General features: G+C 44.6%; 1 protein-coding gene across 2 annotated transcripts in view; it reads left to right on the top strand.

Moving 5' to 3' along the window:
* Positions 1 to 15,364, top strand: part of rnf24 (ring finger protein 24) — a 167,366-nt gene that overhangs the window by 65,308 nt on the left and 86,694 nt on the right. Inside the window, exon 1 of one of the 2 annotated variants that reach the window (XM_041199440.1) lies at positions 6,772 to 6,879. The exons of the other annotated variant lie outside the window; for it this stretch is intronic. Within the exon in view, the coding sequence (XP_041055374.1) occupies positions 6,779 to 6,879 (101 nt within the window). The 5' untranslated portion in view covers positions 6,772 to 6,778. Of the gene's footprint in view, positions 1 to 6,771; positions 6,880 to 15,364 lie in introns of those variants that run through there. 2 annotated transcript variants of the gene reach the window in all.

Below are 15,364 nucleotides of genomic sequence, written 5' to 3'. Positions count from 1 at the left end.
TTGGGAGACTCGACACAGATCCCCCACTGATCCCTGGAAAGAGCCGTAGGCATAGAGGTTGAGGGGCACTGTGACCTTCAGAGCCACTGGCATGGGGTGTCCACCCACACAGTCAGAGCTGATCTCAGGCCCAATCACCTGACAGATGGAGGTCACTGTCTCTGTTGAGAGGTGGAGCCTCCTTAGGCATTGCACCTCAGAAATATTGAGGTAGCTGCATCGTCACCTGTATACCCTGGCAGCAGGATAGTGGTGTCTTCTGTGGCCCCTTCACCTTAGACCACCTGCTGGCCCTGTGCACCTTGTGCCTGTGCCCCTCCTCCCACAGGTCCCTCCCCTGGGAAGCCTGGACACCTGGCCTCCTCTTCCTTCTGTTCCTCTCTTCCTCCTCAGAGGAGAGATCACAATCCCCATTACCAGGGCAAGGGAAGGCTGTCTGACAACTGGAAGTTTCCACATGGTTTGAATCCTCCGAGGGCCTTGCAGACTGCAATGAGTCCTGAAATAAAGCCTGGAAATGCTAAGAATGAAACCCCGGACAGAAATGAGGCTGCCAAGTACCAATAACCAACCAGCAGCAAGTTATCTCCAAAACACCTCACCACTCACACTGGCAATGCTGCGGACCCTTTTTATCCTGTCCTTGGCTGAGGTTTGTGAAAATGTCGGCTGGCTGCCTGCCCGTTTTGCCCATGCGACGAGCTGGAAATTGCACGGGCAAGGAAAAATCACATTCAATTGGACTCATTTCAGGGCTTTAAGTGGCTGCTTAATTGATGGTGGGTGCCACTCCAGCACCCAAGCGCCACCCACCGAGCGAAATATTGTGCAAGTGCGCGATGACATCGGGATGCTCACCCAACGTCCTTGCGCACTATTTTACCCCCGATCGGGTCGAGCGCGCGCTTGTCCACGGGACAAAAAGTTCTGCCCCATCTTTTTTTAATATCCTGATGATTTTTCTCCAGGGTTGCACACAGCAGTGTCCTGAAGATTGAGCTTCAATTGCTGAAGACTCCAGGCCAATGCTGGAGGGTTGGCAACCCTGATGGAAGCTAAATAATTACACTCAATTCTTGCTCTTTGTTATGATCCCAGCTGAGGTTACCCCTGGACAAGCCTGATTCCAGAGTGGAATCCAGCTTGACAGATCCTAACTTTAATTTGTTTGTTTAGATACATGGAGAGTAGCCACTGAACAGAGTCACCGGGGTCAGTTAATGAATTTTTAACAAAAGAATAAAACGTTTATTAAACAAGAAAAGATTAACTATATTACAATACTCCTTCACCCACAACTATACCTTTACAGATGTATACTGATTTGTAAGGATAACACTAGTTACAAAAGCTATCTTATACTCTAATGTGCACAGTAAGTACACAGTCCATGTAAATCTATGGTACCTTGTGGTCAGACATACCAGACTCTGTAATCAAGTGACAGATGCCACCTCAACCAGATGCTGTGGACCTCTCCTCAACTCTCCCCAGATGCTTGTTACACCGTGAGCCAACCGGTCTCACCGAATTCCATCTTTCACACGAGAGTTTCCACTCTCCAATAACTCACTTTGGAATCTTCTTCCAAACTGATGCTTTCTCTCGGACGCCTTCCACAAGGGTTCACCTCCAGGGTTTCGAACTCTCCTTCTGATGTTCCTCTTCCCTGGGTCACCACATGCATTCAAGATGTCTCCCACACACTGTCTCTCTGGCTCAACCGTCAACAGTACACCACTGCTTCACATGCCCATAGCAAAAGGTTATAGACCTTCACTTGTCTCTTTGGACCTTCTTGCTTCTTGCAAGCTGTTCTCACTTTAAGTCTGCTTTCTACATCTTTTACCTCTTTAAATCTGAAGCTTGGAGCTTTTCTCTCTGCCCCTCACTCTTAATTTCAGTTAACGGGAAGTTTTCCAGGTTCTTGTCCTTCCTTTGACTAAAAGGTCTTCTTTGGACTTTTCCCTCTTCCACTCCCCTGGGTTTTGGGGTTTTTCTTTTCTGGCTATCTGTCCCTTCTAGGTGGCTTCTGTTTGGCAGCTTTCTCCCAAACCAGTTGAAGTCCAACAGCTTCCAAATCAAACTGCTGTCTTCTGTGTGTGTCTGTGGGGGGGGCCTGCCTCTCTGGCCCCCTGTTGCTAGACAACAGCCCAATTCTTCTACCCTTGTTTGTTTAACTTAGCTGCAATAGTTGTAAAAAAACGCAAGCACCCTTTTAAAGTGAAACTAAAACTCAATTTATCTTAACACACATACAGAAATACAAATTAAACTTAAACTTTAAAGCTAAAAATCATTCCTAACACTTGCAAATGCCAATATAATTCACTTAAACTATCTCTATTTCCTTACAGTCTTCAAAAAGGGACTTGATACTCATTAATGTCTTGTTAACTATTGGTTTTCCACTCTTATTGTGTGGCTATTCTATTGGATCATCCTACTGATATTTCCACGATATATAACTCTGCTACGGCATGTCACTGTTCAATCTGGAAGATTACGAAGAAAGGAAGTTGTTTTCTCTAAGTTGAGAATAATGAGTCTTCGAAAACCTGGCAGCTTTTTCAAAAGAAACTTGTATTTATGACTTAGACATTGCCTTAATTGGGCTGGGGGATAGGGCACTACTTATCAAAAATGGGTATGGATTTAAAGTAGGGTGGGAGGAGGCTATGTGGAGCATAAACACTGGCCTAGACTAGTAGGGCCAAATGGCCTGGATCTGTCCTGCAAATTGTACATAATTATGTGCACTAGAACTGGTGAAGGATTGAATTAAAACCTTAATCTATGAAAGCAAAGCTCAAGTGGCATATAAACTAGGTTTGTTAATTTTCTTAAATGTTCAACTGACCATGACAACGCAAACTGGCTGTCTCTGGCACGATCTGATTGGCAATCCAACAGGGCAGTGTTAAAACTTTCTTCAAAACAGAATACTCCTGAGGTCGGAATGGGGGTTATGGAGGCAACCAGCAGCTAATTGGCAAAATAAAGCCGTCATTTCCACGATAGGTGAGTGATAACTGAAAAGTTTTACCCGGTGCCAGAATGTTCCATTAAACCTTCTTGCATTTTGCTCCTTTTGCCATGTCGGTTATTGCACGGGGAGGGGGGAAGGGAGCTACTTTACTTTTCGTTTAATGCTTCAATCTTTCAACAGCAATTGAAAAATGGTGTGGCAAAGAACTGCTACAATTGTGCAAAACCTTGTTTTTCACTACTGCACGTCTGTCACTTTTCATTGTTGAGATATTTCTGCTCACCATGGCTTGCCAATCTCATTTTTTTTATCCAGCTGTTTGTTTGAGGCCATCATTTCTGCGTTGGAATCTTTCTGTGCCTTGTGGCAACAGTGTGATGTAAGAAGTGTCCGAATATTGATTTGGTGACTTAAGAACCATGAGTTCTGGTCTCCATTTTACAGAAAGGGAACAGAGGCACTGGAGAAGGTACAAGAAAGATTTACAGGGATGAGACCAGGTCTGAGAGGTTATACCCACTAGGAAAGATTGAACAGGAAAAGACCAGAAAAAGGGGAGAGGGTTGGAAACCAAACCAACATCTTTAAAATTATGAAGGGCTTTGACAAGGCTGATAGAGACAGGATGTTTCCATTTGTGCAGGAGTCCAAAACCAGGGGGCCATAAATATAATATAAATTTAATAGACATAATAAATCCAGAGTCTGGATTTGTTTTCTCTGAAGAAGAATAGGGAGAGATGATCCAAGATATTTAAAGAACGGATAAATTGAACCCTAATATTGTTATGAAGCTGGATTTTACAAGATAGCTATATCTTAAAACATCCCCTTTAACATAAGATAAAATTGAGAATTTCGGAAGCACACTAGCTTTGAGACATGCCCATGTGATTTGGTTGCCGTCGGGGAGAAACACTTACAGAAAACCTTTGAAATGTCAAGTGACACTTTTCATACCTTTACACTACCTCACTGAGAACAGAACAGCTGCTTTTTGAGACAGAGAGAAATCTTTCTTGTACCTTCTCCAGTGCCTCTATTCCCTTTCTGTATTTTTGAGACAAAGCAGCTACATCTATGTAGAAGCAGAAAGACTGTTTTGTGTTAACAACCAAGCAGGATGCTTGGGAGAGTTCGTTTTCTGTTAGAAAAAAGAGAACAGAACAGACAGGACTTTTGGAGATTTAAGGAACAAGGAGTCAGCAAGGTGGGCCTTATTGGTGAAAATCGGACCTGGTATCTAAGGCAAAATGAAACTTTTTGAAGGACACAGGATGTTTTGACCAAGCATGGTAGGGAGAAGTGAGCCTGCTGGAGAGCTAGGAGTCATGAAGGAAACAGTTACTGTAACATATATATCTGCCAGAAGTGCAGCGCACAGCGATAGGAGTTGTAAGGCAAATCTTGATTGATTAATTAGTGAATGCGATGGCACTATTTCTTCAGTTTGGCGTATTAATTGCCTGTTTATGTTTGGTCCGCGTTGATTTTAGTTTCCTTGTTACAGTAAAAGTCTTAAAACACATCCGCAATCTTCCATTCTGGAATCTAAGTTCGATGGCGGGCGCAGAGGTGGGAGTGATTTCCACTGCGGGTGGTGGTGGGGGTGGAAACACGGGATAGCTGACCATTCGCAATCTTGTGTTGCTCAGCTCATTAAATATGCATCCGCGAGGAGCCTGCCAATTCTCGTGGCAGGAAGTTGCCGTTCCCATCATTAGCTCTCATGGGGTCGAAGGTCTGGGCGCCATATTTAAAGGGCACCCAGACAGCTTGCACTATCCCTTCCAGCTTTACCCGGCCACTTCTCCCTCCTTCCCCACTAACCCTTCCGTGGTCATCCTCCATGCAACTTGCGCTGCCACCACCCAGTCTGAAGCATAGGCTGGCGTTTACAGACCCTCCCCAAAGAGGACAATGTAGCGCCAACTCACCTTTCATCATGGAAGAAGCATACCCCACCAGGTTCACACCGGTTATGTGCAGTCGCAAAAGCGAATGTTCTAATTTCTCACTGACTGAATTTGGAGAGGCAACTTAATTCCAGAGAACTGGCCTTTTAAGGAGTATGCATGACGTGCGGACACATGCAAAAGGGCTTCCCAACATTTCCCGTCGGGAAGCTCAACCCACCTTTAAAGTCCCAAGAACGCTCATTCCTAAAGCTCATCCCGCCGCCTGGAAACTGATTTTTGGCCTCACGCCAAATTAAGTTCCCCCCACCCAAGCTTCCCACTGCTGGCGGGACAGAAGATTCCGCCTTTGAAATCTTTTACTTTGGTTCTTTCCATCAGTCGCTGGGAAATGCATCTCTTTCAAAAAGTTACTAGTCTCTGTGGGAGATCGTAACAATATGTGGAAGATTGCCATAAAATCTGTAACTGGGCGATGCGAGGCTCAGTTTTGACACAGATATGGTGCATGGGTCAGATTTAACTATTTTCTGCAGAACTTAGTGAACGTGTGTGTATTAAACGGAGCGGCAATCAATATTGAAACATTTAACAGCAAGGCAGAAAGATACTGAGGGCGTGAACAATCGGGAGGTATCAGCCTTTGGGATTGGCCGTGTACTTTCCTAGATTCTTTGTAAGAATTTAGTTTGTTTTATTATAGTCTGATTATGGAGTCAGGTGCACATGATTCACTGTTAGGTCAGCACAGTGGTTAGGGTTAAAACTGCACTCTGCTATATTAGTTATGGACGTGATAAAACATTAATGATTTCCTTGTGTGTTGCTTTTGCAAAGGTATTACTGGATTTAAAGTTAACTCATTCATTACTTATTCGTGATGCTCCTATTGGAACACATAAGATCCTGAGGGGACTTGACAGGGTAGATGCTGAAAGAATGTTCCCCCCGCCCCCTCCATGGGGGAATCTAGAACTAGGGTGCACAGTTTCAAAATAATGGCTGGGATTTTCTGGCCCTGTCTGTGAGACCAGCCACAGGAGATTCGGCAGTCCAGCCAGAAACCCATTGACTTTTGGAGGGACCAGATGATCCCGGTGGTGAGTAGGGCCGGAAGGTCCCACTGTCTGGGTCTAATGGATCTCCCATTTAAGACAGAGATGAGGAGGAATTTCTTTTCTCTCAGAGTCATTAGTCTTTGGAATCGTCTTCCACAGGGAGCAGTGAAGGCTGGGTCATTGAGTATATCCAAGGTTGAGTTAGACAAACTTTTGATCTTACGAGGGAGTCGAAGGTTATGAGGGGCAGGCAGGCACTTGGAGTTAGGCCACAATCAGATCAGCCATGATCTTATTGAATGGCAGAGCAGATCCATAGGGCTGAATGGCCGACTGAGGCTCCAACTTCCTATCATCTTATTAAATATTGCATGAAGCAATTTTAACCCTTTCTCTGGTTCAGTTACCTTTCGAGGGCAGTGCCTCACAAATGGAACCATTAGGAGATAGATTGTATTAGCATTGCCCAAAAGGTCTTGGAAGGTTGAAAATGTAGGTTCAGCCAGAGTCAGAAGCCAGCGAATTAACATTTTGGTTTAATAGTTATGAAGCAAAATGTTGGAGCTGGGAAAAGAAGGCTGGGTGGGGCAGTAGGAGGCGAGAGGCCTTATGATAGAACATCAGGAATACCTCCAACCAGAATGGGCAACCCTACTGGTGAGAGCAATGGAAATAGTGCTCGAGTTGTTCCTCTGTCATACAAACCTTGCTCTGAAAGAGTTAAATGACATTGACGTTCAAACTTGTTGGGTAAGCTTGTGGTTGAAGAGGGCAGAGCCAGATCTGAATCTTAATACGTAGTCCCGTCCCTTGATATGCGGAGGAATTGCAGTGCTGTGCCACTCTCTAAGGACGAGCTTTGCCGACATCAGGTTGTGCTCCAGGCAATGAAGTTACCTGTGAGTGAGATGCATAGGTGAGTGTTGAGAAGACTCCTGTACGCAGTGCTGGCCAACTTAATATTGCTGTGCTTGCCATTGTCTATTAGAGAATCAGGGGCCCCCAGCTCATGTGTCTGGGGTTGGGAGAGCATTGACCAGCTTTTGCCTGCATGAGTCCAGAATTCTGTTAAATGAACAAACAGGAAGCATTGCTGAAATCAGGGGGAGCATAACTGACAAATGTTCCTTTTAAAAGTGCCTTTTTGTGTATATACCACAGAGTAAAGCCAGTAACATTGGAAATGATGGGCCGGTGAGGTAATCGAAGCTTTTATAAAGGTACTTTTGTGTTGTTAAGAGTGCTGTCAAAGGCAGATGTAGTATTGTCTCATTGTCAACACCATTCTCCATGGTAAAGATCTGCATCAACAAAGATTTACATCAGAGGTAAAATTTTTTTTTTTTCCCCGAGGGCTCTTTGAGGAAAACGTACTGCCTGGTTTAATTTTTCTAGGGCTACTTCCTCATTTCTGGCTTTTAGAGGCTGCTTTTTCATTTTCATGCACTGAGTCCTAGGGTGGAATCCTCTCAGATTTGCACTAAGTGCGGTAGCAGGTGGGAAAATGGACTTTATCTGCCGGCCGCAATGGCGGCTTTTCATGCCAAATCATCCCATTCCCACCTCATTAATTATGCAGCGACAGGCAACACGCTGGATCACTGGTTGGCTGATCTGATTTGCCCACCATTCCTTAACTCGCTGCTTCCTCACGCAGGGCGCCATATTTAAACTGCTGCCATCCGCACTGTTCTCAATGCTTGAGCCCAGGACTGGTCCAGTGAAGACATGGCCCCAAAAGCCAAGAAGAGTGCGCTCTCCCGATTCAGTGAAGCATCCCTGGGATGTCTTCTGGATGCCGTGGAGGCCATCGTGATACCCTCTAACCCCACCCTGGCCACAGGGGGTCCAGCAATCTCATCACTCCCGCCTGGGAGGCAGAGACAGTGGTGGTCAATGCCAATGCTGTAGAGAAGAGGTCGACCATCCAGTGCAGAAAGAGGATGAATGATCTCATTCGTTCTGCACGGTAGATCAGCCATCTCATCACTCTAAACTCACACACTCACAAGGCCATCACACATTGACTGGCATCTCACCCACTGCCAACTCAAGGGATATCACCACTCACTCTCTCACACACACCTTCACATCTCCATCAGGCCTTATCTGCTCTGGAGACTAGCTCCTCAGCCCTCACCGTCTTGAGGCCATTTGCACGGATCAACATGTGCCCCCATAAATTCTGTCTCTGGAGGAGCAGCAAGAGCAGGAGGGAGGGAACCTGTCATTGGAGGAGCTGGAGCAGCGAGCATAGGAGAGACAGAATCTGTGATTGATGGAGCAGCTCCTCACAGACTCTGTACCTCCCACTTTCGCTATTCCCATCAAAGACACAGGGTGACCTTTCTTTCAATATTTTGAATTTTTTGCCAGTCTTTAATTTTTTGTGGGCTTTTTGTGAGATTTCAAAGGCGAATTCGGCCATCGTCCCTGTGTATTTTGGACCATGACTACATTTACTGGGTCTTGTGAATCGCTATCATGTTTCCACTTATGTCTGATCATGTGGTGCCAGGTTACGAGTTTCCATCTATTACTTCTCAATCTCAAGCCTCTGGCAGGATTTGGTTTAGAACAAAATTGTGAAAAAAGATACTGAAATATCTCCCCCCCTACCCTCCACCCCCAGGATTGCAGCTTACCAGATAAAATTGTCTTAAGGCTAATCACATCTTCTAATATTGGGAAGGCTGAAGCCATTGTGTCCGGTCCCTGCTACAAACTCCATTCCCCTGTTACCCGAATCCCTCTCCCTGGCAACCGCCTAATACTGAACCAGACTTTTCGCGACCTTGGTGTAATGTTTGACCACAAGCTAAGTTTCTGACCACATACCAACGCCGTCACTGAGATCGCCTATTTCCAACTCCGTAATATCCCCTGACTCTGCCCTTACCTTAGTTCATCTGCTGCTGAAGTTGTCAACCATGCCTTTGTTACTTTTGGATTCTCCTATTCCAACACACTCCTGGCCGACCTCCCACGTCCCAACCCCGTAATTCTGCTTCCTGTGTCCTTCCTTGTACCAAATCCCACTTGCCAATCCCCTTGCTTGCTGACCTACATTGACCCCTGGTTAAGCAATCATAAAAATCTCCTCCTTGTTTTCAGATCTCTCCACGGCCTCGCCTCTTCTTATCTCCATAATTTCCTCCAGCCCCACAGCACTCCCAGATGCCTCTGCTTCTCATTCTGGTAGCTTGAGAATCCCAGTTTTAATTACTCTACCATTGGTGGCCGTGCCTTCAGCCGCCGAGGCCCCAAACTCTGGAATTCCCTCCCTATCCCTCTCAGCCTCTCTACCTCACTTTCCTCCTTTAAGACGATCTTTAAAACCTACCTCTTTGACCAAACTTTTGACTGCCCCGACATTGCCTCATATGGCTGTGTCAAATTTTCTTCACAGCACTCACTGTGAATCGCCTGGGGATATTTAATTACGTTCAAGGTGTTATATCAATCCACAGTGACGGGAATGTTATTTCAGATCTACCTGAGAGGCAGCATACACTGTTTTAAAAAAAAAAGTTTGCTCAGGAATGTGCACCCGTGTACTCCAGCTCCTCGGTGATTTCACCTTTATCCAGGCCACTGGAGCTTCACTCAGCAGCAGTTGGAGAGCTATCTTTCTCTTGACACAGTTCAGAGCGAAACATAACTGTGTATCTGAGAGGCCATTACGAAAGGTATTTGCAATGGTGTTCACCTCAGGGCTCAGTGATACAGCATACAAGTACTGTATTTAAGGGGAAACTAGATAAGTACATGAGGGAGAAAGAAATAGAAGGATATGTGGATAGTGCGAGATGAAGTAGAGTAGGAGAAGGCTCTTGTGGAGCAGAAACACCAGCATGGATCTGTTGGGCCAAATGCCCTGTATCTGTGCTGTTGAATTCTGTGTGATCCAAAGTAAAAATGATTTATGCATCAGGACTATAATCCAGTGCCTTTAATTATTTGTGTGACTGGATTGACATGCTCTGTATATTTTCTGGTACATATGTTGTTTTGCGTATGATATTAGCATCAGACTTGCAAATGCAGTTGACCTTTCAAAAGGGATAATGACATCAGCACTTGGTAAAATTCAGATTGACCCTAATATATAACCCTGTTCCCACTGCTTGCCTGGTTTATATTCATGGGGGGTGCATTCTGTATAGATACCATCAACATTTTTCAGATTGCACCATATTTTTAGACTTTTGTGGCTTTGCAGAAGCAGCCTCACTGCTGATCACTTTCTGTTAAATAATGCTTTAAATTTTCTGGGTATGTATACTTGTTCAGTGAAAAGTACCATTTGAAATACATATTGAGATTTGGTCTTTTAGCCTTCACATTTGCGAGTAACTCACCTGACTCCCCAAACCCTGTCCACCATCTACAAGGCACAAGTCAGTAGTGTGTTGGAATATGCCCCATTTGCCTGGATGAGTGCAGCTCCCACAACACTCAAGAAGCTTGACACCAACCAGGACAAAGTATCCCACTTGATTGGTACCCCATCTACTACCTTCAACATTCACTCCCTCCACCATCGACACACAGTAGCAGCAGTGTGTACCATCTACAAGATGCACTGCAACAACTCACCAAGGCTCCTTTGCCAGCACCTTCCAAACCCACAATCACTATCATCTAGAAGGACAAGGGCAGCAGATACATGGGGCAGGATTTTACCGTTGGCGAGCGGGGGGGGGGGTGGTGTTGGCCCTGCTCGCCAACGTGTAAAATGACACGCGGTGAGGTCGGGCGGAACTCCCAATTTCACTACGCCCCGTTTAAATTTTCCGGTAGGTAGTGGTGGGGGGGTACCAAAACCAGCTGCGCGCCCACCAACCTGTCAATGGCCAATTGAGGCCGTTAAGCCAATTAGTGGACCTGGCCAGGAACCCTCATGCGAATTAGAAAAAGCATGAAACCTCAACCACGGGCGGGATGAGGTTTCATGTAGGTTTTAAAAAATTTTAATAAATTTTTGGTAAAAGTTATGGACATGTCCCAACTCATGTGACAGTGTCACATGAGGAGACATGTCTGAGAAATTTTATTTTTCTCTTTTCACCTTTTTTACGTTTAGAGCCGATCTCCCTGAGGCAGCAATTAGCTCTTTCGTGCGCATGCATGAAAGAGCGCACCCCAGATTTTGGGATTCCCCTCCCGCCCGCACGCTTCCCGCCGGACATCACACCGGGCGGGCTTCAGTTGGCCCACCCACGTAAAATGGTGCCATGCCCCTGATGGAGGGAGAATCCTGGCCATGGGAACACTAGCACATGGAAGTTCCCCTTCAGGCCACTCACCATCCTGACTTGGAAATGTAGCGCCGTTCCTTCACTGTCGCTGGGTCAACATCCCGGAACTCTCTCCATAACAGCACTGTGGGTGTACCTACACCACATGGACTGCAGCGGTTCAAGAAGGTGGCTCACCACCACCTTCTGAAGGGCAACTAGGGATTGACAATAAATGCTGGCCCAGCCAGCGAAGCCCACATCCCACGAACAAATATTTTTTTAAAACTTGCACTAATCAGATGCGAATGCCTCTTTTAATAAAATCATATATCGTTTCAAATTGCAATAAGAATTAATTGAATAAGACTTCTTTACAGTTTCATAGCCTGAGGCGCACTAATGTTATTTCATTCCCACTAACAGCCTCTGTTTAAACTGCAGTTAAAACAATGACAAGAATATGTCAAATTACGATGTGGAGCAAAGGTAAAAAAACCTAGAGGTGTCCATACTGAATCCATCTCGCATTGACAATGCATTAAAGATAATACAAACACTTGAATTAGGAGCAGGAGTAGGCCGCTCAGCCCCTCAAGCCTGCTCCCTCATTCAATAAGAACATGTCTGATCTGACTGTAACTTCAACCCCACATTCCTGTCTACCCCCGTTAACCTTTCACCCCCTTGTTAACCAAGAATCTATCTAGCTCTACCTCAAATATATTCAAAGACTCTGCTTCCACTGCCTTTTGAGGAACAGAGTTCCTAAGGCTCACAATCCTCTGAGAGAAAAAAATTCCTCCTCATCTCGGTCTTAAATGAGCGACCCCTTGTTTTTAAACAGTGGCCCCTAGTTCCAGATTCTGCAACAAGAGGAAATATCCTCTCCACATCCACCCTATCAAGACCCCTCAGGATCTTATATGTTTCAATCAAATCACCTCTTACTCTTCTAAACTCCAGCAGATACAAGCTTAGCCAGTCCAACCTTTCCTCATAAGACAAACCACCCATACCAGGTATTAGTCTAATAAACCTTCTCTGAACCGCTTCCAATATATTTACATCCTTTCTTAAATAAGGAGACCAGTATTGTACACAATACTCCAGATGTGGTCTCACCAGTGCCCTGTACAACTGAAGCATAACCTCCCTACTTTTGTAATAAATTCCCTTCACAATAAACAATTAGATTCTATTAGCTTTCCTAATTACTTACTGCACCAACGTACTGACCTTTTGTGATTCATGCACTAGGACGCCTGGATCGCTCTGCATCTCAGAGCTCTGCAATCTCTCACCATTTAGATAATCTTCTTCCTTTTTTATCTTCTTGCTAAAAAGAACAACTTCACATTTCTCACATTATACTCCATTTGCCAGATCTTTGCCCACTCACTTAACCTATCGATATTTTTTGTAGCCTCCTTACATCCTCTTCACATCTTACTTTCCTACCTATCTTTGTGTTGTCAGCAAATTTAGCCACCCTACCTCTTTAATTCATCTGCCATCCCTTTATTTTCCATTGTTAATTCCCCAGACTCATTTTCCATGGGTTCACGCTTACTTTAACTATTTTCTTTTTTACGTATCTGTAGAAACCCTTACTATCTGTCTTTTATATTTCTAACTAGCTTTCTTCCGTACTCTAATTTTTCCTTCCTTAACAATCTTTTACTCATTCTTTGCTGTTTTTATATTCTTTCCAATCTTCTGACCTGCCACCAATCTCTGTGCAATTATATGCTTTTTCTTAAGTTTTGATGCTATTTTTAACCTTTTTAGTTAACCACAGATGGTTATTCCTCTTGGAATTTTTCTTTCTTGTTGAAATGTATCTATTCTGTGTATTTTAAAATATCCTCTAAACTGTCTGCCACTGCATCTCTGTAGACTGATCCATTAACCTAATTTGCCACTCCACCTTAGCTAGCTCTGCCTTCATGCCTTCATAATTGCCCTTATTTAAGTGTAAAATATTAGCCTTAGACCCACTCTTCTTTCCCTCAAACTGAATGTAAAATTCAATCATATTATGATCGCTGTTATCTAGGGATGTCTTCACTATGAGGTCATTTATTTATCCTATCTCATTGCACAATACCAGGTCTAGTATAGCCTGCTCTCTGGTTGGTACCAGGACATGCTGTTCTAAGAAACTATCCTGAAAATATTCTATGAATTCCTCATCTAGGCTACCTTTGTCTATGTGATTTTTCTAGTCGGTATGCAAATTAAAATCCTCCAATGATTATCACCATACCTTTCTGACAAGCTTCCATTATTTCCTCCTTCGTACCCTATCCTACCATATGGTTACTCTCGGGGGGCCTGTACACCACTCCCACAAGTGACTCCTTGCATTTATCATTTCTCATCTCGACCCAAACCGCTTCTACATCCTGGTTACCTGAATTTAGGTCAATCCTCCCTATCGTGCTAATGTCATCTTTAATTAACAGAGCCACCCCTCCACCTTCCCCTAGCTTCCTGTCCTTCCTAAGTGCCATGTACCTTTCAATATTCAGGTCCCAATGTACATCAATGCATACACATGGGATTAGAAACCAGGCATCTCTGGGCACTGGATTATAAAGCAGTGACCGACAGACACTGGATTATAAACCAGTGACCAACGGACTCTGGGTTATAAATCAGCAACCAATGGACACTGGATTGTAAATCATTGCAACTGTGTTCATCTCAGGGCTCAATGATACAGCATAAAAGTTCTGTATTTAAGGGGAAACAAGATAAGTACATGAGGGAGGGAGAAAGAAAGATAGAATGAGATGAAGTAGAGTAGGAGAAGGCTTTTGTGGAGCAGAAACACCAGCATGGATCTGTTGGGCCAAATGCCCTATTTCTGTGCTATTGAATTCTGTGTAATTCAAAATAAAAGTGATTTATGCACCAAGCCTATAATCCAGTGCCTTTAATTATTTGTGTGAACCCTGGATAAACCAGTGACCGACAGTCTCTGGCTTATAAACCACCAATTGACTAACACTAGATTATAAACCACCAACCGGACATGTAAACTAACGACCGATAGACACTGGATTAGAAATAGCAATTGACGAACACTGGATTATAAACCATCGACTGGATAATGGATTGTACACTAGTGACCGACGGGCACTGAATTATAAACCAGCGACTGATAGACACTAGACTATGAGCCACCAACCGGACACTGGATTGTAAACCAGCGACCAGTGGCCCCTGGATTGTAAATTTCACTAACAAGGGTGTCAAAACTTATAGGGACTGTGCAGGAATGTGGAGTTGGTGCCACGATCAGATCAGCCATAATCTTATGAATAGCAGAGCAAGCGCAAAGGACCTATTCCTGCTCCTAATTTGTATGTTCATATGTAACCTGGCATTGACAGACTCTGCATTATAAACCACTGACTGACAGACTCTGGCTTGTAAATCAGGCATCAACGGACACGGGATTGTAAACCAGCGATTGATGTACTCTGGGTTATAAACCAGCAACTGCACACACTGGATTGTAAACTAGCAACTGATGCATGCTGGATTGTAAACCAGCGACCAACACACACTGGATATAAACCAGCGACCAACCCACACTGGATTGTAAACCAGCGACCAACCCACACTGGATTGTAAACCAGCGAACGGCCCACACTGGCTTATAAACCAGCGAACGGCCCACACTGGATTATAAACCAGCGAACGGCCCACACTGGATTATAAACCAGCGAACGGCCCACACTGGATTGTAAACCAGCGACCAACACACACTGGATTGTAAACCAGCGACCAACACACACTGGATTGTAAACCAGCGACCAACACACACTGGATTGTAAACCAGCGAACAACACACACTGGATTGTAAATCAGCGACCAACGTACACTGGACTGTAAACCAGCAACCAGTCCACACTGGATTGTAAACCAATGACCGGCCCATTCTGGATTGTAAACTAGAGACCAATGCACACTGGATTGTAAACCAGTGACCGACGCACACTGGATTGTAAAACAACGACCAACCCGCACTGGATTGTAAAACAACGACCAAGCCGCACTGGATTGTAAACCAGTGACCGACACACACTGGATTGTAAATGAGTGACCGACGCATACTGGATTGTAAGACAATGACCAGCCCGCACTGGA

This window comes from Carcharodon carcharias, chromosome 1 (genome assembly GCF_017639515.1).
Source record: "Carcharodon carcharias isolate sCarCar2 chromosome 1, sCarCar2.pri, whole genome shotgun sequence".
NCBI lineage: Eukaryota > Metazoa > Chordata > Chondrichthyes > Lamniformes > Lamnidae > Carcharodon > Carcharodon carcharias.
The sequence above is the reverse complement of the archived record's forward strand: the minus strand, read 5'-3'. Positions and strand labels throughout refer to the sequence as shown.